Source organism: Nesoenas mayeri, assembly GCF_963082525.1.
Source record: "Nesoenas mayeri genome assembly, chromosome: 1".
NCBI classification, from domain to species: domain Eukaryota; kingdom Metazoa; phylum Chordata; class Aves; order Columbiformes; family Columbidae; genus Nesoenas; species Nesoenas mayeri.
This window is the reverse complement of record NC_137541.1, coordinates 176,885,911-176,909,530: the sequence shown is the minus strand read 5'-3', so window position 1 is coordinate 176,909,530 and position 23,620 is coordinate 176,885,911. Positions and strand designations below refer to the sequence as shown.

General features: G+C 35.3%; 1 protein-coding gene across 3 annotated transcripts in view; it reads left to right on the top strand.

The window, feature by feature from the left end:
• Positions 1 to 16,283, top strand: part of TDRD3 (tudor domain containing 3) — a 101,880-nt gene extending 85,597 nt beyond the window's left edge. For 2 of the 3 annotated variants that reach the window (XM_080363702.1, XM_080363704.1), the window contains exons 13-14: positions 11,280 to 11,416; positions 15,691 to 16,283. In XM_080363702.1, coding sequence (XP_080219828.1) covers positions 11,280 to 11,399 — 120 coding nt within the window. In that variant the 3' untranslated portion in view covers positions 11,400 to 11,416; positions 15,691 to 16,283. Of the gene's footprint in view, positions 1 to 11,279; positions 11,417 to 13,028; positions 13,089 to 15,690 lie in introns of those variants that run through there. The other variant, XM_080363703.1, reaches the window with a different exon arrangement.
• Positions 16,284 to 23,620: the final 7,337 nt, after the last annotated feature.

Genomic DNA, 23,620 nt, shown 5'->3' with positions numbered 1-23,620 from the left:
TATTTACTGCAATACATTTTGCCATGTTTTACTTTCAAATTTTTTTTGTGTGCAGTTGGTCATTCAAAAGTAAACTCATATAGACGTTTGTTTACTGGATAGACATGTGTGTTTGATTTTGGGGATTTGTGTGCCAAGTCTTGTAATGGGTGTGTGCACACGGCATTCTGTTTCAACTAAAATGTCACCAAAACTCACTGCTTCCTTGTTTAGGTTTTGATAATATTTTCATGCCCTAACAGGAAAGCATTAGATAATTTCTCATACTATCACTTAGGTGTTTTCTTTCTAATTTTTTTTTTTTGTGGGCACATCTGTGTGGATGTTTCTTTTGGCCATGTGTTTAGGACTGTGTCTGTATTACCTATGTAAAACAAAGCCCTGTATATGGGGGAGCGATGGAGATGGACCCTTAAGGGGGAGGGATGGAGACGGACCCATAATTAGATGCTGTTTTCCAAAACGTAGCACAATTACTCCTTAGAGTAACATTACTCCTTATGGCACATAACTCCTTCTAGTGGTTACTTTTACAGGTTTCATGTTGTTAAGTTGGTGTTTTGTTGAACACATTCCTACTTCCAGTTTGTAGCTTCTTTTCTTTTGCGGAATTGAGAAAGCTCAATACGTGCTGGTTGCATGTTATTTATATAGCAGATCTCACTTCAGTGTATCCACTTTTCTCTTAGAAATTATTAAAAATAAACATTTAAATATATATAGTTTGATATTGCTGCTACTCTGTGAAGAAGCTTTTACAAATAGAAGTTGGTATTTCTATTTTATTGGGGGGATACAGTGCGAATGGCTTAAATATGTATTAATAAGGAAGTTTTAAAATTCATTGTTTTTTCTGTATTAAGAACATGGTGACAACATGCAGGAGGGAATGTTTTTTTCAAGCACAAACCTCAGAAGGAGAGTTGCACATTTATTTTAATATGTGTCATGGGGAGTGGCTGCAAGTATGAATAACTTGTGCAATATCCGTAAGGGGAAGAGATAAACTTGCAAATGTCTGTGGGATAATCATGCCCCAGGTTTACATTATCCTGGTTTTATGGAAATGGAATGTAGTCTATGTAGAAAATAAGTGAGTGCTTTGTTTTCAGAATTGACGACAAGCAATGAAGTACAGAGATATGTCTGATTCCAGGTTAACTGTTACGGTGCTTTTAGCAGTCTCAGATTTAAGTATGGAATTATTTTCCTTGTCTATCACTTTATTTTCTATTTTTTTATTTTATTTCTGAAGAATCTACTTTTTCTCTCATTTGTTATCTAATATTTATTGATACACTCAAAACTCAAGACGTATATTGTAGTAACAGAATAATTTAAAAATTAGCTGTGTTTAAAGTTCAGCTGTTTTTGTCACAGCTTATATTTTTTGGCAAAGGAAAAATGAGTTAAATTAATGTTAACAGTGTATATCAGTTTTTTTCAGGATTTCTGAAACATTATAAATTTAGTGTCTTTAATGTGTATCAAGGTTTTAGTTAATAAGCTGCTGGCCCTGAAGACTGCTTTGTAGAATTTTACAAAAACTGGCCAAGAAATGTAAAATTATTTGATATCCGATGTTTGGTTAGTGAAAGTCAACAGAAAAGATTTACTGTTGTTATTTTATTTCTGATGCTAAAGAAAAGACTGCTCAGGGAAGAGTCACCTTGAAATTTTTAGTTCGAAAATGAAAAAGCAACAGCTTTTATGATGTTGCTACATGCCACCTAGTTTTATGTACCATAGTTAGGAACATATTTACTTGTGGCCAATGTGTGTTCAGTGAAGACAAAAACCTACCCTCATAAGGATCAATTCCTTTTTCTAAGTGTATATTTTTGTTTGTTTTTAAAATGGCAATACAGCAAGTTTATTTTAGTGATCTATCAGTAACGTTTGAAGTTAAGTACCCCTGCATTAGGGAAACAATTAACTTAAATTCTCTGCATAGAAGGCTTGAATGTAGAATGTAGTGTTTTATTCATATAGTATATCAAAATCTCATACAATTTGAGAAACAGTAGAAGAGAGAAAGATGGCTCTAGTATAGTAGGTTAAAACATTATCTAAATCAATAGGAATTACTCTGGCTGTGTGTAGAATGGCAACAAATAGTAATTGTGTAGTTGCAGTTCAAACTCTCGGGGGTGGGGGTTTAGTAAATCATACAGTACTGTATAGCAAGTCACTTGTATCCTTTTAAAGACAATTTAAGTGATGTTAAGATTTTTGCAGAAAATCAGTAATTTCCGTAATATTGCTATTTCTGTTCACGACTGTCTTATATCTTATGATACTTTACTATAGTGAAGCTGAAGCTAAAAACTTCAGCAAAGCTGTGGATGGTTTTGATGCAAAAGTCTAGTAAGTGTTACACATGGAGTATGACACGTGTAGTGTATACATGTTCATATACATGTGTCATCTGTACTAATTATTTAATGCTTGTAATATCCCATATGTAGCTTGATGCTTATGAGGTCGTGACTTTCAAATGAGAGAAGAATGTATATACTCTATAAATCCTGTACAGTTGTTTATCCTGTATATCCTTACAGACAGAAAATAATGCCAATGTATCAATGCAGTCACCAAGAAATATCTTTGAAGTCCCCTATTGGTGATGGAGATGAGCTTCCCTATTGGAAATGACCCAAGTCAAATTTCCTCAGGCATTGTACTATTAGAATAAATTTAAAATTAGCTTGAATTAAAAGTTCTTGATAAGATTTACCTTAAAATTAAAATATTTTCTTTTTGAGCAAACCATACATGTTTTTACTAATTCAGGATAAAAGTCTATTGTTTTCAAAAACTTCCATTTAAACAATAAGGCCAAACATTTCCAGTGTGTGTGATCCTTTCATTTTCTTCCTGTCTTGTTTGTTGTTTTAGGACAACACAACTGTATTTGTTCACGTTTAATAGATTAATTCAAAGGATTTCAATTAAAAAGGAAACTGGGTTAATTGGTGTAGTATTCTGACTGATTGCTTTCTAGGGAAGAGACACATGACACTGTTGGCTTGGTATTGCAGATAAATGATTCCAGATCTTACTCCCTCTTACTGTATACAGTACATGTTGAATAGACTTGTTATTTAATGTACTCCATATCAAAGAGGGAAAGGAACTACTGTGAACATGAGTAAATTGGTGTATGGAGGGTTATTATGTATTACAATAGATCCTGGTTAGTCTATTGATTAAGTATCCTGTAGTTCACAACTTGGTTGTATCCAAGAGTCAACACTAAAGCAGTACTTTCTCAATGAGTGAGAGAAAAATTTGAAAAAAGCACATGTAAATGTTTTATTTGTATCTTTGGATTTTTTGTTATGCATTTATTTGAATAATTTAAAGATGTAGTCTTGTTGTTCAATAGGTTTTCTGTACTCTTCTCTGGAGATAGGATAAATATCAAAAAGTTTCTCATCCAATACACAAGATAAAGTGCTTATTTTAGCTCGCTCTTTGTCCCCTCAGTAAAATATATCAGGATACCTACAAATATGTATAAGGAGAAAAACAGAGATAGAGACAGTGGGGATGTATGAAAGAAAAAATGTACCTTTTTCTGGTTTTGTGAGTTAGAAAAAGGTGTATGGCCTTTCATAGGTCTTGTGAATTTTTTTGTTTTCATTTGTGATTCAACAGTGAAGAAATATCTGGCTCTTGATTTTTTTTAATTGTCTTAGCCTTTCTCTTACTTTATATTCACAACTTCCATGTAAAGTTACCAGTTGCATTAGAAGTTAATGGTTTTGGTCTTTAGGATAATATAAAGTTAGTTCGAAGTCTGGCCAATCTATTTTAAGCTCTAAATTTGCTTACAATCCATCGCAATTATTTTAAATTTAAAAACTCTCATACTGTTTAAGTTTTAAAAAATCGGAGCAGGTTATGTAAACCATAAAACAGAACCAATGACCTTTGTAGTGTAGAAATGATTCTGCATTTGAAGGACGTGGATGATAGTGGGGGTTAACATAACAATGGAAAAGTGACTTTGGAACCATTCTCTCTGACAAGTGTGAACAGAAGCACACACTCTGCTAAGAAAGGTTTAAGTTCCACTTCAGCTCATAAGTCATTATCCTCCTCAGAGGTACTTTTAATTGCTCTTAATTAAGTACTTAAAATGTCAAGATCTGTTTCACACACCCATGACATTTGAATAAGAGTGGTCTAATTGCCCATTCCGTAAGATTCTTTTAATGGGCAAAGAATTTCTGATGAGTGACTGGAAGTGTGATTTCATGGACTGAGGTGATGAGCAGGGGTCAGTTCTGAGGGAGAGATGCAGTTCGTCCTCCCTAATCCTGACCATCCTGCCCTTAGAACCTGCATTAGATACACGTTTACAACCGTGTACACTGGAGCAAGAAAGGAAAAGTGGAAAGGTGCGAGAGAAGAGAAGTGAGAAGAGTTTGAACAGCAGCCAGACATTACTGTGATGCAATTCTCCATGTCACTACAGCCATGTCAGATTTAGGCTGTAAATTTAAGGAAGTCACATAGTTGATTACTTTACTTAGTTATTTCGCTTATAAAATATTTTGCTGTAATGTGGTGACACACTTCAAAATATCCAGGCAAGAGCTAAGTAACAATAATAATTGTGGGTCTTATTGTTAACATTCTAAACCGGTATATTATAAAATTAAGTTATTAATTATTAATTTAAAAAACTTTAACGTGCAATTGCTACATTATAACTTTTTTTATAAAATAACATTTTTTAATTTAAACACAGCCATATCCCTACGATTAGTTATGTACAATTTCAGTCATCAGTCATACATTACTGCAATGTCTTACATGACATGTGTGAGCATACTGAAAGTACATCTTTCTAAACAAGTATAATGCTACTCTGATTCTTTAAAGTCACATTATTAGGGCTAAGAGTTCATATTAATTATCTGACAGCAGTGAGGAGTCAGCTCTATGCAGGACTAGCAGTATAACCTCGAATCTCACTTGCTGTTCTCACTTATAATTTAACTCAAATTTGTATGGCCATAGGCCCAATCTAATATGGATGTGTTGTGTACTGTGAAAAAAATGTATCTGCAGGGTCACAGAGATTACTTTGTGAGAGGAACTGATATTTTAAGTAACAAGCATAACTTGCAAAGAAAATTGATCAAGAGCAAATATGTTGAATTATTCTATAATAGGCACTTCAGAAGTGTTCTTCTCACAAAGTCAGTGCTTGGTGAGGATACTTAAAAAATCTATATTAGTGGTAATTTCTCTTTTACTTGAATTTTCATACCTGATTTGATAGGAATTTTTGAAATTATGCCCCAAAGCTGGTCTAAGATAGTATAACTTAAAACTTATTCTTTTATTGAATGAAAAAACCCTATTTTTTCCGTTTTCATCCTTAGTTATCATGAAGTTCTAAGAATCCACTATTCAGATAAAGTAGAATCCTAGAATGTCCTGAGTTGAAAAGGACCCACAAGGATCATTAAGTCCAGCTCCTGTCCCTGCATATGACAACCCCACAGTTCACACCGTGTGTCTGAAGGTGTTGTCCAGTCTCTTCTTGAACACTGTCAGTCTTGAGGCTGTGATGCCTCCCTGGGGAGCCTGTTCCAGTGCTCTACTCCCCTCTGGGTGAAGAACCTTTTCCTAATGTCCAACCAGAACCTCCCCTGGCACATCTTCCTGCCATTCCCTCAGTTTCTGTTGTTGGTCACTAAAGAGAAGAGTTTGGCGACTACCCCCCCTCCTCCCCTTGTGAGGCAGCTGTAGACCATGATGTGTCTCTCCTCAGTCTTCTCTTCTCCAGGCTGAACATACCAAGTGACTTTAGCCACTCCTCATACGGGTTCCTTTCCAAATCCTTTACCAACTTTGTGACCTTCTTCTGGACACTCTCCAGTAGCTTTATATCCTTTTTATCCTGTGGTGCCCAGAACTGCACACAGTACTCCAGGACAATCACCTCCCTCACCCAGCTGGCAATGCTGTGCTTGATGCCCCCCAGGACACGGTTGGCCCTCTTGGCTGCCAGGGCACAGTGCGGGCTCATGTTCAACTTGCCGTTTACCAGAACCCATAGATCCCTCTCCACAGAGCTGCTTTCCAGCATCTTGTCCCCTGGTCTGTATGTACAGCCAGGGTTGTCACCTCGAGAGTGTTGACAGCTCATCCCGCTTTTGTGTTGTCAACAAACGTACTATGCAATCCCTGAAGCCCTGAGTCTAAGTCATTTATAAAGATGTCAGAGAGTGCTGGGTTAAGGGAATACTGTAGACACTTTAGCGAATAATTTTTTTCTTTATGAATACATCATGTGTTATGTATTGCAGTTTAACCATTTCAGTTCAGCTTTTTCTAGGAAGTTTGTGATTTTTTTATTAAATCTGGCCGTAGTGTAGTTGGATTTTCTGTTTGGTTTTTTTGTTGTGTCTTTGCTACGTCTGGAAAATCTTACAGTATATATTCAATTGATACAGGCAGGGGTAAGAAGAAACTGCAAAAATCTAAGATTAAAGTACTGAAGGAGGTCAGCACTGGATGATTAAGCAAAAGAAGCAAGTTTTAAGAAAGGAATTTAAGCAGCAAAATGAGATCACTTGGTGTGCTAACAGCAGGAGACAGCTGTTGTGAGCATAGTAGGCACTGCAAGAGGCATTAAATCTGGACTGGGAAATGGGAGTTGAAATGCACATGAAAGAAAAGTTCATTTTACAAGGAAGCATGCACTTTCTTTGTACTGAGTCCAAAAAGTTTTCCATGCCTTAAGTATGCGGGTTAAGTTAAAACTACAGCTTAAACTGAAACAGTGGTTTGACATGCCTGAAATGGAAAATGTCTTCTCTTTTTTTTTGCCCCTCTCTCTTCTTTATCCTATGGCTCCTGGCCCCATGCTGCTCCTTCGTGCCTCCTTGTGCAGGCTTTGCTGCTTATCCCTTGGTAGCGCACAGGGAGCTTTAATTGAAAAATCTCAGCAGAAGGGCCCAGTGAACAGAGCAGAATTTTCTGTTCGTAAGCAGGAGTAGACAGTAGGGGGCAAACTGTTGGAGCTGCTCGGCTGTGCCTTGCAACTGCATCCTAAATATATGCGAGCAGAACATTTGGCAAAGCTATTGTGTAATGCATAACTTCTGTCCTGCTCTTTACTGTCAGCCACCTGTTCGTTGTTCTCGGAAGTTATACAGGAAGGATTCACTTTAAAGACTGTATTAAAACAAACAAACAAAAGCAACAACAAAAAAACACCACCACCACCAACAAAACCAAACCAAACAAAAAAACCCCCCACAAAAACAGTTTGCAGACTTATTTTGAATGCGTTGAAAGCAGTCTTGCAATTGAAACTCAATGAGAAAGCTTTTGATGAAATATAAATTTACTCTGCTCTAATATTGTTAATTTTAAGAGTAAATTGGTTATTAAAATATTTTAAATGCTGGATTTATAACATTATTCTTCAGCTATAGAATCTGTAGTTTTTTATGTAAAAGCATGCTGGTAGCAACTTGCCTGGGCCAAAGTTATGGATTCACTAAGCTCAGCTGGTAAAGTATGGTGGCAGTACAAGCTTTTTGGAACATGTGGGGTCAAAATAAAACCACTTAGTGTGCATATATTCCCATTTCACACTTTTTTTAGTTCTTGTCCATCTTATGGAACAAAAGTATCAAACTTAATACCAGATTTTTATGGTGAAATTTTGAACAGAAGCTGAAATTCTCAGTGAATTATTCTTCCTTGTTCACCTTCTTGTTTTAAGTACCTGAAGAACATTGGCATCTTCCATCTTCTTTCCCACATCGTTCTCACCTGTTACTGCAGTAATTTCTTTGTGCATTCCATTGTTTGCATTTTAAACCTTCCCTTGGTTTTTCCTATGGATCTGCCAGTTTTTGCCATCTTTGGCATGTGTGCTCAGTGGTATCATTTAATCTCAGGGTACATAGCTCTAGGTATGCATTGTGCAAGTACTACAAAACTCAGTCTTGGATCCTGGAATATTAGGTAAATAATAAATGATAAGCTGAAGGATGGAGATAATAAAATATATGTTTTTTGGAGTACTGTACTAACATGAAACCTCTGCTAGTAATAGAAGGAGAATGAAAATGCTTTACGAGAGATTTGTGACCACCTTTGCTTTATGAAATGTAATCTGGATCTGACATGGATAAGGGAGTAGAAAATGGAATAATTTAGAATTAATCACAAGCAACTGATAAATTGAAAGCAAGCAGCAAGAAAGACTGGAAAAATAGATTTGGTGGCCAGATGTGTGACTTAATTGACTGCGGAGTTGTAACAGAAGAAATATAGACAGCTGAAGTTTTCAGAAGAGGGAAAAAAAAACAAGTGAAGATCGGAGATAGTAAATTTTGCTTGCAAAGGATGGATACTGTTCCAGAAGAGGGGTGGCAATTTTTGACCGTTTAGTGGAGAGATTTTAAAGTAAATTAGGATAAAGATGAACCCAGAAAAATATCTTTTAAGATCAAAATAAAATAAAATGACACTACAAAAAGGATGAAAGATCAGCTCTGGTGAATTGAGGGTCAGTGATCAAGAACTGGTGGAAGAAAATAAATGCAATTACTTGCAAAACAAGAAATAATGTGGTATTAATAAAGATATGGCTTGACAAATTTGTTATTTTGGCGAATGTTAGATCCAGTTAGGATCAAGTGTGACTAGGTAAGACCCAAGAAACAACATGTCATTTGACATGAAGATGGCAGAATTCAACAAGATGATTGATAACTCTGTGTTGGGAGTCACTGTGCATAGAGAGCAATAAGGGAACAGTTAAAAAGTGTTCTGTTCCTCATTTGCTCTTATTGTCATTTACTGCATTTACTCACTTGCATTCAGAGCCTCAAGAAAGTGAATGTGATTTCACGTTTCACTTTTGCCTGTTGTAATAAAAACATGCATCTGAAATTTTTCCTTTTATGTATAACTACACCAAACGGAAATATGTAAGACTCATTCTAGTTTTAATTTGATTTTACTGGATTAAAAGGATCAAAAACATTAACCTTGAGATTTGATGAAGATTTGCTGCTCTAAAAATTTGCTGTGGTATACTTCTTGTCAGAAGGAGGTTGGCTGTTTCAGATGAGATGCAATGCACTAAACTATTTCATTTCTGTTCTTTTTGGGCAAAGACTGACAAGGTTACAAAGAAAAGATTCATGTCTAATTTGCTACAGTCTCTTGAAAACACCAGTATGCATTGCAAAATTTTCAGTCGTGCATATATGCCATTTATTTTTCCAGTTTTGGAGAAATCCAGATATCAAGCATATGGAAGTTCACCAATTAGTTCTTGAAGAGCAAACTCTCTTGTGTTAGACTGAAGCTTTGGCAAAGAATTTTAAGAAAACTTGCAATTGCATCTTTCTTTCATCTTTTGGCACATAATATGAAACTCTTTTCCGCTCTTCAGGTTTCTTGGAGTGTGCTGAAAGCGCTAAAGGTATTTAGACCACTTCAGGTATCTAGGTTACCTTTTCACATTTTGATGATAGTACAGCTTGTGTTGTCAGTGGTGGGAGGTTACATCCTGTACTAAGTTGAGGCTTTGTACTAGGGCTAACAGTATTGCAAACTGTGTGGATTTTTTGGTTAGACATCTGCTTTTCTATTTTTTTCTTTCTTATCATCAGTTTCTCTGAACCTCTTTATATGAGGGAATTGATAGTGCTATAAGCAGTTAAAAAGATAGACAAAGAAAAGTAAGTTTTATGGCAGAATTCTGTGGCTAGTTTGAAACTAAAATACATAAATCAATTGACCTGTGTTCAGTTGTGCTGAAAATCTGTTTTCTTCTGCAGTTATTGCACACTCTCTGTACTAGGCCTTAATCTGTTTTTCTGGAAATACAGCTATGACTACAGATGTGCCCTGTAAATAGGAGACCTTACCATGAGGAATGTGGTTGTCTGTAACTTACTTTTAAAAAGTGTATTTGTTATTCAGTCTGATTCAGAAAGAAGTGTTTGAGTAAGATCTGACTTTTCACAGCAGAAACAAACTTTGGCTGTAGATTTTCCTTTCTGTCTCTTGTAGTGAAATATTTTAATGCTGTGGCGTGCTTTTTGTTATACGTGTGCTGCACTCTAAAACATCTCCTGGGTGTTGGAATTGTTGACAAAGTTTTAATGACTCATTCAGTGTTCTTGGGTTTTGTTCCTGTATGTTCCTGTGCTGTGAATGAAAGGGAATTACGAGTTATCTACTCAGTACTTTTTCCCAAGTGTTTTTTTGGTTTGTTTTGTTTTTTCACAGCATGTTCCCTCTGGATCTGGTGTCTTCGACAGTGTAGCGTTAGGATATTAAAGAAACAAAATTATACCTCTTTCCCTGAGGCACCATTTCACAATCATATTCAGCCTATAATTTTTTTGTCTATTTCTTTGTTATCAACTCTAATGCTCTTAAAATTCTTCACTGTCTTTAATGTGTACCACCTTCAAATATTCCATCAGAATAATGTTTTTCCTTTCAGTATTTCTTGATCAAAGTAAATATGTGGCTATTTTAATCTTCCTTTGTAAATTATTCTCTAGTCTCTTGACTTTTTTTCTCTGAATTCTGTCTAATTTGTCAACATCTTTCTGGTATTGAGATGCTTATGAGTGAATGCAATATTGCAAATGTGTAATTACCTCTCTTCTCACTATTCAGAGCTTATGTTTATTAATGCTGCACATAGAAGATTCGTATCTAAATTACTATCCACTGTAATTGTAGGGTTTTGTCATTACTACTGCATCACAGATTTTATCTACTGTTTCAGATTTGTTTTTCTAATATGCATGTTGCCAGATACTGTTTCTTGCATTTCTATTTTATAATGCTTTTATTTCATTCCATACACATTTCTAAACTCCCAAAATCTAGTATTTCTCTTACTCAGGCAGGTTATTCAGGTAATTTTACTTCTTGAGTTTCTTGCCTGCATGACTCTTGGAAAATAATTTTGCTTTAATACATACGCTTTTTTTCTGCAAATATTTAATAACTTCTAGTGCTGCCCTGGGCATTCAGTTTTGAGATTCTCCATCTTATATTTGTTAGCTTTCCTAGGTTTGAAAAACTCACTGCCTTGATCTCCCTTATTTTATTAAGTGGTTACCAGTGCAGAGGCAGCAGTTCCTGTATGTGCATGAATTCATTCATACATGTGTGGGGGGTTTGTATGTACGTATGTATGCGTATACCTACTCATGTATAATGCGTTTATCTACTCTTCCATTTAAAACAATGCTGTCTACCTGCAGGAGGAGGAAGAAGAAACATATGAACAAACTCTAGAATTCCGCAGAGGAGGGGATGGTCAGCCAAGACGATCCACGCGGCCTACTCAACAATTTTATCAACCCCCAAGAGCTAGAAACTGATTAATAAGAAATAAAAGGTAAATACATGATATTGATGGGTTTTAATGGCTTTAGATTTCAATAAAAGTTTATCTGGATTGTTCTGTGCTTCAGTGTTCTTCAGTCTCTGTGAAGTTCATGAAGGAACTTCCTTGAACTTTACTGGTATTAGAACCCTCAAAATTGGGTTGCAGATCACGAATATTTTGAACAAATAAATTATTGTAATCACCATTTTACAAGCAAATAGACAACTTGCAATTCCTGGAAAAGACTTGTTTCTCTTTTGGAAAAAAAAAACAAAACCAACAGGACATGTATGACTGAGTGGTTGCTGCATCTATGGGGAACTACGGATATTAAATAATGCCTCATTATTTAAGTGAAACTTTTATGTGCCTTTTTAGTTTAGAAACCACTTGTTGTGATCACCTACATGGCAGATAATGTTTGGCATATTGGTTCTAAATTGTTTTACAGATATTGGTATATTTATGTTAGAAGTCAGAGATATGTGTTTCTCTCGATTTTGTGGCTGTTGGAAGAGCCTTATTATACCTGTGGGAAGAGGTTGGGCAATAAAAACACATTAGCAAGTAGTGCTTTAACTTTGCTTTATGTAAGGACTCATGTGGTCTGAGCAATCTTTTACTTGATACTTCTGATAACAACGGAGTTTTGTTCATGTACGTTGGACCATCTTCTTCTCTGAAATAAGTGGCTGCAGTCCCTGCTGAAGTTAATACTGTCTACACCTGTCCAAAATCCCATATTCTACTTACTATGAACCATTTATTTGGATAAATATTCTTTCTAAGGTTCTTCTTAGCATGGAAAGGAGAATTTGCACACTGAAATCTAAAATCTGTGAGTTCACCGTTGAATGGGGAGGTCCAAGACCTAAGAGTATTTACCATCTATATCTTGAGGATATACTTGCACTTTTTTTTATTAATTAGCAGAAATTAAGGGATTCTCTATCATCTTCAAAAAATACACCTGATCTGCACATTCAGAAATCTAAAATGTCTAGCCAGATCAAAGTTATAATTCTTATACTGAACAAATCAGGTATACGTCACTGCTTTCATTTTACTTGTGGATCTTCTACATCTTTAATTTTCAGATGTTGATTAAAAATCTATCCTGAAAAAAGCAAGCTATTTGGTGTACATCTACAATATGTATTTGTCTTGAATCTGATATTTTTATTTTTCCTAAACTCTTCTTAGTTCCTTCTCTTGTTCCAGTACTTCATCTTCAATTGGCTTAATAGGTGCTACTGATCTCTGCAGCTCTTTCTGACATGCAATAACACTATTTTATTTTTTTTTTTGGTCATATGCTAAAATACCTTTTTCATTTCGGGAAGTACTGGCAATAGAAGACCAAAATTTATTCCTGACTCTTGCCAAGGTGATGATTATTCTATTTTTGCCCATATCATTGGATTTTCTATTTTAAGTAAGTGCATCAATCGCTATCAATAAACATGTAGTGAGATAATTTATGCAGAATGCATTGGCACATGCACCGAGCTGAGTTCTAAACCAGCTCAGTCGGCTCAGAGGAGTGTTAGTGTGATCAGCTGAATGAAATGTGCTCAGTGTTGGTGAAATGAGGTATTTCCTGTGTCCTCTTTTGGTCCAGGACTGTTTACTTCAACATCTGCTCAAGTTAGAAAAGTTGTGCCAATTTGTCATCCGAAACTGAACCTATTAACCCAGAGCAGTGTACAGGCAGTGGCAGCTTAAACCTGGTAAATTTTGGTACGTTTGTAAGTCTGTCTCTTTTGGAATATTATGCACTTTACCTTCTACAATACAAATAGTAAATATCGTAGGAGTTATGCATACCTTAAATAGTAATCACTACAAACAGCAGTTCATTATGAGAAAATACAATTTACTCCTCGATAAGAAGATTCATTCCCTCCAGATCAAAACATTCAATATTATCTTATTTGTCTGCTGTTAACTGAATTGTTAGAAGTTTAAGTGGAGACTGTCTCCAATGGCTAAAATGTAGTCAATGAGAATATTTGTGTATTTTATAATAAAATTATTTGCTGTATCTAGCTATTGTAATTAGCTACTTTATCAGATTTAGGTTTGTATTTGGAAAATTTCCAGTGTTCAGCTCAACTACATTTCAACATAAAATAATGTAACAGCTATTGGATGTTAACACCAAAAAGAAGTTGGCAAGATATGAAATTAAATACTTTGATCTTAGATTCTTGAAATACTAGGATCACACAAGTAGAAAAAGAAAATAGAGAGGCAGGAGATGTCTCCTATATAGAGGCTGAGTGGTGCTGCTTAGGCATAGTTAGCTTCTGTATTAGTTCCAGTCAAAACAATCCTTTATTCTGTCTAGAATTTGCAACTCCCATTTTTATGCTCTGCCACTGTGTTTTAGTGAATATTTGGAAAACTAAACACGGTGTTCCTTTCTTTTCAAGAGTGTGACATTCATGGCCATCTCTGAATAGTGTCAAAAAGTGGAAATGGTTCCTCAGTTTAAGAACACTATTGCCCGTCTTTCTGAGGATAAAAATATTGTAGTGCTGTATCCAGAACCTTCTACTGTGTGGTTCAGAGTAGCTTTCACCTGCTAGATTTGCTTTCTTAAGAACATGTAAAGTCCAGTGTAGCTGCCCTCATTTGCCTTGTTTGGTAGGTAAAGTGAAGTGGTGTTTATTGTGATACTGTGGTGGAAATATTTTTCAGATTTGGCTTATAGCTCCCCATAGTACATCTTGTGCTACCATATAACTTATGTTGCAATTTGAAATGCATTACACGTGACCTTAAGGAGTGGAATCAGAGAGAAACCAGTAAAGATAATCTATTAAGCTTTTAAAAAAATAAGTGGTGGATGTAATCAGTTCTTATCTGATTTTAAATGTAGGCAGAAAATCGAACACAGTCCTTTTCCTTTTTTTTTCCACTTTCGGTTTACCCAGACTTCTGCAGCAGTGTTATTTTAATATCTTGACATGTAAAAGTTCAGGAATATTGAATGTCAGTTTCTAGAAATGGATTTCTATGCATTTTTTCCCGCTTTTTATTTCTTAGAGCTTTTGAGAGTGTGGCATATTGTTCTTATTTCAAGTGTTTGATATCCTGTTAGAAGAAAATACGTTTTATCAGAGGAGGTTTTAAAGGATATAGTGAGATAATTTTACCACAACTTTCCACTGAAGGATGCTTTACCTCTTCACCCGATCTTTGATGATTTGGACCTTTACTTCCTGAGAGGGAGTACCTCTGTATTATGTAAAGTAACTTTTTTTTTCCTGCAAAGATACCTTGTTGGTGATTATTTTATATTATAATCTGGTAAATTCTGAAGAATTTTAATATTGCAGGGGTGTTGGACTATATCATCTTTAAATGTCTCTTCCAATCCAAACCATTATATGATTCTATGATTCTGTGATCCTTCTGAAGAGCCACACTGTTACATGCTTTGAGCATTAGGAACAATTACTACAACCTTGCAGAAAGTCTTGCCATGGTGATTATTATGAAGATAGAGCAATAAAATAGTCATGTTAAGGTGAAGTAACAGAAGTATGGGGTAGTCAGTACCTCACTGTGGTACTAGAAATGGTCATTTATTAATATCCAGCAGTGTGAAGTAGAGAACACTAATTCAGAGTTCTTTCAGAGCATTCTATTGAGAGTCCTTGAACCCACTCTTAAGTTGTTTAAGGTGCATGAGTCAAATACTAGCTTTAACGGGTCTCTAAAATAAGGTGTTCCTCCTAGAGAATCAAGATACAAGAATTAGAATCTATCAATAATAAAAATACATCCTGAGCTTACACTTCCTGTATAGCATGTCATGACAGTATGAAAAAGAAGGGGAAAAAGTAATCAGAAATGAATGTTTTGAAGGATCATAGCTTTTGGGAGAGCTTGAAAAATCCTGTGAGTGAAAACCTATGAGTGCTTGGTCATTATCTGTTTCTTGGGTATTCCTTTGCTCTGTGGCAGAATTAATCTGCACCTTGTCAAACTGGCTATAAAATCTGTATTGAAGTCCTTACTAATGGAGAAACTGCATTTTTATGAGAAGTTACTGACAGAAAGTGTTATTTCATTGTATTATACCAATCATATTTATTGCATTGTAAGTGCAACCTTCTGATTTATTCTTTACAAGACTTATATCTCTGTAAGTACTGAAAAGAAGATATCTACTCTTTTGGAGGAAGAAAATGAAGTAACAGTAAAGTGTATGTTGCACAAAGAGCAGAGACTTTTTTTAATTTTTATCTATTTTTTTTCTTTTTTTCATTTAGAAACTTTCTTGGGGTGGAAGAAAATTCCCTGGCAGCTCCAACTTGCTGAAGAAATTCTTTCTAGAACAAATTCTGGCTTTTCCCAAGCGACAGAATGGAACAGAGAAAGCTCATGTGAGCAGAAGGAATGTAGACATGACACCACAATAGACTTTTTTAAAGTTCTTAATTATACGAAGCTGAATACTTTTTACATATGAAAGAGGCAAATTGTCATTGCTGCCATCAATAAAACCACAGTGCACTATTCTATTCTTTGCCTTGTATTCTTTTTACTGAGCCTTCATTGTTAGTCAACGTAATACTGATGTATCATGATTTTTATTAATTTTGGATTGATTTTGGTTCTAATGTTGTTTCTAGTAAAGTAAAAGATATTTTCTCAGAAGCAGACAGGATTTGGCCTTTAATTTAGATTTCAGGCTAGCAATAGTAAAAGATGTTAAAAATTTTCAGCTAATTATTGTACAGTGAATAGGTTTTGACTGTGTTGTCTGTGTTTATTTTCCAAAGTTGCTGAAGGCCAAATGACAGATTTGCTTGTTCTGTTTTCCATGATCTGTGACTAAAAGATCGAAGAGGGGAAAAAAGAATCAGTTACAATAGGCATTTTCTAAATATTTTAGGTAAATATTTTCTTTTTAGGAATATTTATATTACAAAAATAGAAACATTTCTAGAAGGTACAGTAAAGTAGTTTAAACAAAAAATACCGAAAGGTGCATATGAGTATTTTAAACGTCAATATGTGTATGCATGCACAGATGTGCAAGCTGTTGAATAGTAGGTTCTAACTTTCTTGTAGCTTGAAACTCTGCTTTATTGCTTCTTACTATTAGAATTTTTCAATTATCATTGGCACTTGAAAGAATCTTGTATCAAACTACTTTTAATTCCAAGCTGTATCTTTGAATCTTATGTGATTATGACAAATAGTTGAAATTTCACTAGTTCTTTAGCTGAGAAGCACTCAAGATCTATGTACCATGCAAATCCCTTCTAAGCTTTATTCTGATTGAAATAGCACATACTTTTTGAGGTAATTCTTTAAAGACAGAATTTTACCCAAGATACGTTTTGATGGTATAAATTGTACACTTCTACTGAATTACTCTCTGAGTGCTCATACAAAACTCTGGACAGAATCTGTTTATTTGGATGAAAATGAGTTTTATATTGATGATGTAATTGAATGTATTTGTAGTACATAATGTGGATTACTGTCCAAATGTAGTCATATCTTAGCAAGCGCATAAATATTTTCAGATTAGTAAGGAACAAAATGTTTTTCTGCCTTAATGGATTCTCTGCAGCTCCTTGAGAATTACAATGCAACTCACTAATAATTCCAAAGAAATTTGGAATCTTAAAACTTGAGCTGTATAATGTTGAAGTTCTTCACTACCGACTGGCACACAGCAGATTTTATGAGGTCTGTGAAATTTAAGTTAGAAACCACTTTACAAACACTATGAGTCATTCTGGTTAGTTCTCCTAAATTGTACCAGCAAATAAATAAATTGTAGATCTTAATACATTGGATGTTGGATGCTTTACTTCCAGAATTATTGCTAAGACCACTGATAGCTGTTCTGCTTCATAAAGCTATGCAGCTGTAGCATCGTTTTAAAAAATAGTTTTGATTTTTCTTTACACATAGACTGTGCATTCAATGAAAGCCCTAAAATCAGTGTACCAAAGCATTTTCTGAAATTAAAGGAACTTCTGTGTTCTTTTGAGCTTTCATCCTTGCTGTGAACCAAATCATAGAATTCAGAAAACCGCAGTCTTATTTAGTGAACGGTAAAAAATAAAGCCTACTTGTGAAAATTTGAAGATTATAAAAATAGAATGCAGTGTTCTTCTGTGGCAGTTGTGACATTCTGAAATTATCACGTGTGTGCAGCTGTCTATAGGCAAATGAAATATGTTTGAGAATTTTGGTTTTGTTTGTAAAACAGTAAAGACCACATCCTGGTGCTGAGGAACTGGAAAGCCAGAGTTAGCAAACAGCTGGAGAGTCTTCTTGAAAAGACATGTTGTCTTTGTGTGTTCTGTCATTCTTTCCTGTTTTGTTTTTACTGAAATAAGTTATTTTGAAAGCTCTGCCTGTTCAGGATTTGAAGAACCAGTGACTGAGTAGATAAAAACTATTTCCACCAATCTGTTCTGAAAAGCAAGAATTGAGATATTTATGCTCTTTGATTTCTATATCTGGAAACAACAGTATGATAAACTAGGTATGTATATATAATGTTTTTTTTATTTGCATAATCTGTCAAAACCACTAGTCACAATGTAGTAAAGCTTACATACACATGAACAACATAACTTTTTCTGAACATAAAAGCTCAGTAAATTAATCATGACTAGGTGGGTCTTCAAAACTGATATAAAGGTTAACTTTGTCAAAAGCAACAGCAAATGAAACTCCTAAACTTTGTGGAGCTCCATCTGTGTAGTAAAATGAAAAATGCCAGTAAGGAGCACTGGATCCTGATCATCCACACTATTTATTTACTAGCTTGTTTCTGATTTTTGGAGTGTTCTTGACTAGCTGTTTCTAAGACAAACCTGTGACAAAGAAACTTTGCTCTCTTGTCACTGTTTATTACAGGACAACAATAAACTGGTAGACACTCTCATAGGAGGAAAAGGGAGAGAGACTTACAAGTTGGAAAGTTAAAAATTCTTTACTAATAATACTAATAATAAGGGAGAAAATCCTGCAAAATATACAAAATCAATATTGCATTTCCTGGTATAGCTGATGTCACTCCAGTGGCTGCAGGGCAGGCACCCAGAAGTCCTGGGCTGGACTCCACAGCAGACAGGAACTGGATTTGGGGATGCACAGACCAGGCCTAGGAACCAGGCCTAGGATCGCAGGCAGAACAGGCAGGGTGCTGTTTAGATTCTGGCCATGGATGAAGAGAGTGAGACCCTTGTGATCTCCTGCTTTTATAGGGTGTATGACGTGGATGGCATGGAATACGTAGTTGATCAGTTTTGGTCACCTGTTTTGTATGCCCCTGTCACTTACGGGACATACAAAATTTATCAGCGACCTTGAGTGCCACAGCAATAAGGATAAGCCTGGACCTTTTCTACATACCCTTCCTACCGTTATCAGCTCTGAAGCAAACAGTGTCCAAAAAACATGCAGCCAATTTCAGAAACATGCAGTTACTTAGAGGAACTTAGCTGAAAAGGAAATTCACTAAAAGAGAATTGGTCTTGTTTTAAACAAAACCAGGACACCTTTGCAAACTGGACATGAGCCAATCTGTGCCTTTTGATTTGTGAACCAGTAGGTCCACAGTCCACTGCCCTGCTTTACTAGGGTTATAGAAATAGCTTGTGAGAATTTCTGTCTTGAATTTTAGAAATGCAATTCAAATGAGATGTTTTCCTTGCCGTGGACATGTATATAACATTTTCACCTAAAGGAAATTTTTTGTAGTTAGAATTTCTGGTTAAAACTATTCTAAAAGTTATATGCCAAGTTGGCATATAATTGAATAAAATTTTGTTTTACTTTTTTTCCTCCTTCATATTGTTGAGATACTGAATGATTATAAACAGTGGAAATGTTCTAGTTTTATCTTACATGTTTTTAGAGTTTTGTGACAAAATCTGACTGAAGTCATGTTTTCATTTAAAGTTCTTCCTTGGACTAACATCTTCTGGTAGATATTCATGTGTATTTAATATACATATTAATATAGCTTTTTCTTTTGTCGCTAACAGGTACTTATTAAGTCTTTGGCAGCACCTACACAAAGGATTTTGAGGATCACTTGCAAAGTCACTCTTCCAAGAAACACGTCTGGAATTATCACTGCAGAATCTCTCTGTAATAACTTGAGCCTTATACAGATGAAACTTGTTGGGCGTGTGGCTTTGTAAGGCAGTATTAACAACAACACATATTTCCGTTGGGTGGCAAAAGGTTGATATCACAGGAAGGACAAATGTTACCCATGAGATGCACTTTGTATTAGATGCAGAATGAGTAAAAGCTTAATGGAAGATTATGATTTAGCTTGAAGTAAATCTGAAGAGACATTTTCAAGAGAACTCTCAGATGGCCATACTGACTAATGAAGGTTGGTCTAGTGTTACCCACATAGCTGAAAGAATCCAGCAGTGTAGGGTAAACAGTCCCTTTCTAGCATTATGGTTAGACGAGACTTGATACAGTGAAATATCTATTGCTTTTGTGCATACACAGGAACATATTGTTTGGGATGAATGTCTATAGATGCTTTCTTGAAGGAGAATCCCAGTTTGACTGTCCTTTTATGACATTACTTTTTACTCTGGTGAAATCCTATCATTTTCTTGAGAACTATATAAGCATCAAGAATGGCAAATTATGAAAAGCTTCATGTATTAGTGGTATCCGTCAAATCAATGATAGAGACTCATAATTACTTTTTTTTGTCCTGCTATTAATTTCATATCAATTGCTTATGTTGGTCTGTTCTGGCTATAAACTACAATTTTGTTTTGGGGTTTTGAGAATGGTTCCAAATAATTTAAAAAATAAAGAAAGAAATTACATCAATATTTAATTTTTCCACAAGATTGAGAAACCGTAAAAAGTCAGTTTCCATACAAACATGTGGACTGTTGATGGACATAATTATATTCTGGAAATTATAGTCATATGAATGAAACCAGAATCTAGTATATATTAAAAATAAATCTTACATATATTCAAATAAATAGGAACTGTGGGACAGCAAATGTAGATGTAGAATAGCAACAGAGCACTATAGATGATGTAAAAAAATTCTGCAGCTGCTTCTAAAGAGAATGTTGGCAATGATATTACAGCACCTTGTAATATCTCATGCAACTTGACTATTTCTATGTTAAAATGGATGCAGAGTTAAGTATTGTGCAAAAAATATTCATGTAATTATCAGGCAGTTTAGTATTTCATGGGCTCTTGAATGCTTTGATTTTATACCATACATATCTAAACCATGAAAGTTAAAGAACATAAATAATATTTTATATTTGTTTTGCAGTCAAAATATTCTTAAGTATATTTTGTAAGTCATTAGATAAATGGCTATGCCTCTGCTAAACCAGTGTAATCTTACAAGATGGTGCGTACATTCAAGTCTTAATTAACCATCTATTTTGTGGTGATTATTTTTCTGTAGCTATTTAACAAAGGCAGTTGGTTGGTTTACAACAGTAATAAAAGCAAAGAGCAGGATAAATAAGGGATGCTCTATCATTTTGACATGCCACAAGTGAAACAGTGTTTTGTTTTGTTTTGTTTTTCGTACGGGGGGTGCTAGAATAGCATATACAGTGTTCCATGTGCTATTTGAATGAATAAAATAGCTTTCTTCAAAATTGACCTGTTTTTTTAATGTAAAGGTTTTCTATTTCCCTCCCCTGCTCCCACTTGCTGATTTAAGAAATATTTCATCTGAGTTTAACTGATGGGATAAGGCAGATGATCTACTCTGGCATTTCACTGCCCTTGCCGTATTAGTCTCTGAATATATTAGGATCAAATGCTCCCAATAACATGTAATCTTGATGACCAAGTACTAAGTGTGTGTTTTTACTCCAATTGATTGTGTTAAAATGTATATCAAAACTTGAGATTCAGCATTGTACATGGCAAAGTTCAGATGTGTCATGCTGACATTCATCAGGAATAGGAGCTATAGCTAAGTTTCATTGTGCTGCAGTTATGGAAATGACAGCAGAATTCAGCCTGGTTTGGTCCATTTTACTTGTTTGCTTTAACTTTGAATTCTCTTTTTCAAAAGGAAAAATAAAGAATGAATTCTTATAGCTGTACATAAAACACTGAACATATGATGTAGTAGACATCATCTTCTTGTTTTAATTTCCATCTTCAGAAAAAAACAAAAAGTTGTAAGAGTTTTGAAAGGTGAAGACGTGCCATGCACATAATTTAAGAATCTTTGTGCTCTGTTGCATCTGGCATTTTTTTCTAAAATATTGACGATCTGAATAGTTCTGGTCTAGAATAGTTATATTTGAGAACAACCTTACCCCAGCCCTTCATTCAGCCTTATACCCCATGAAGAACTTGGCTTCGGTTGCCTCTGGCACTCCAGCTTCCTCACAGCACTTTGCAAGAATCCAGACAAGAGCTGGGTGTCTCAGATGAAAGTTAATAAAGAGGTTAAAATAGTGACATCAGTTTACAAGTTCCTCCTAATTAATGTGAGAGGCTGTACTCAAAATACGGAAGGAACTGGGACACTGGTTGAGTAGTTGTTAGGGATGAACACTGTATTTTTAACATGTTACAAGCTGCAGTTGCGCATACTTGCACAGGACGGGTGGAAAAACAACTGGTTAAATGATGACATAGTAACTTAGTTTTGCCAAATAAGGTATGCCATCTGCAAAGTGCTTAGCATCCTGAAATGCAGCCTCTTGTTAGTAGAATTCACAGAATTTACAGAAAGAATCTTAAATTTACGATCCTTTGAATGTGTCATCCATATTGGCACCTCTTGTTTGACTTTTCTGTTTTGCAATAATGTGATTATGTGGATGTTAAGGCCTTTAACTACTGTTTACCTTAGGTGTCGGTGAGGTGCTCTTATTTCCTAGAAGGCAAATAAAAGTATTCAGTCACTAGATTATTTGTTTTCTCTTTTAATTGGTGATTAGAAATTATCATAGATTCATTTCAGTTGGAAGAAACCCTTAAGATCATAGAGTCCAACCATAAACTCTAGCACTAAACCATTTCCCTATGAACCTTGTCTAAACACCTTTTAAAGACCACCAGGAATGGTAGCTCCACCAGTTCCCTGAGCAGCCTGTTCCAGTGCTTCACAACCCTTTCTGTAAATAATTTTTTCTTAATAATCCAATCTGAACCTTCCCTGGCACAACTCGAGGCCACTTCTTGTCCTGTCACTTGCTACTTGGGAGAAGAGACCAACACCCTCCATGATACAACCTCCTTTCAGATATTGTTGTTTCCTTGATAATAATGGAGACCACTCATCTAGGAAGAGCAGGCTGTCTAGCCTCCTGTGGGAGAGTTGTGGGTCACATGCTGAAGCCCAGCCAGTCTGTGTAACTGAATTCATATCCTCATCTGACCAAAACGTTGTTCATTTTTGCACCTCTTACTGTAGATTAACCATTAATGAATGATGAGTCTCACCATTTCTTTGCTATGTACAATTATGTTCTGTTTGAGCAATAAGTGCCCATGGGATGGTCCCTGTATCTCTCAAGAAAATGTGTGTCCTGAGTGTTTGTCTGTTCCACACTGTTCAGTTGGGTCACTTCTGACCTGCAATCTGTAAACTGTTAAGCATTGCGTTAGTAATTTTTGTGACTTTTCCCTAGGCAGCATAACACCTACAATTCAAAGCCAGTGTAGTGCAGAATAATAACAATATTTGTTTTGACTTTGTTATGTTGTTTTTTCCTGGCAAAAAATCTATTGTAAAACAGGGCAAAGTATTCTGATTCGGGATTAACTAGGCAGGAGCAATACTGTTGTGTACTGTTGTCTCAGATCCTTTCATCAAAGACTGCTTATCAGTGCTACTTTATGTTTTAAAATTATGTTTTTAAGGCAAGTTTGACTTTCATCACATAGGCTGTAGACTTTTATCCAAGTATTTTTTCAGCTTAGCTAATAGGAATCTCTTGAGTCCTTTGCATATGAGGGTTTTGTTATTCTTTTTTTTAGACATTGATTAACTTAGGCCTTTGATAAAGCTCCTTAGCTTTCGCAAGCACTTCACTCTGTTATTCCTAATTACTTGTATTACCAGGTTGTTCCAGAATTTAATTCCTCAGAAGGCCAACAGTCTTCTAAATAAAGCCTAAACTTATTCAGTTATACACACTTGTGCTTGTGTCACCATTGACCTTGAGTTTGAAGAGCTCTCATGTA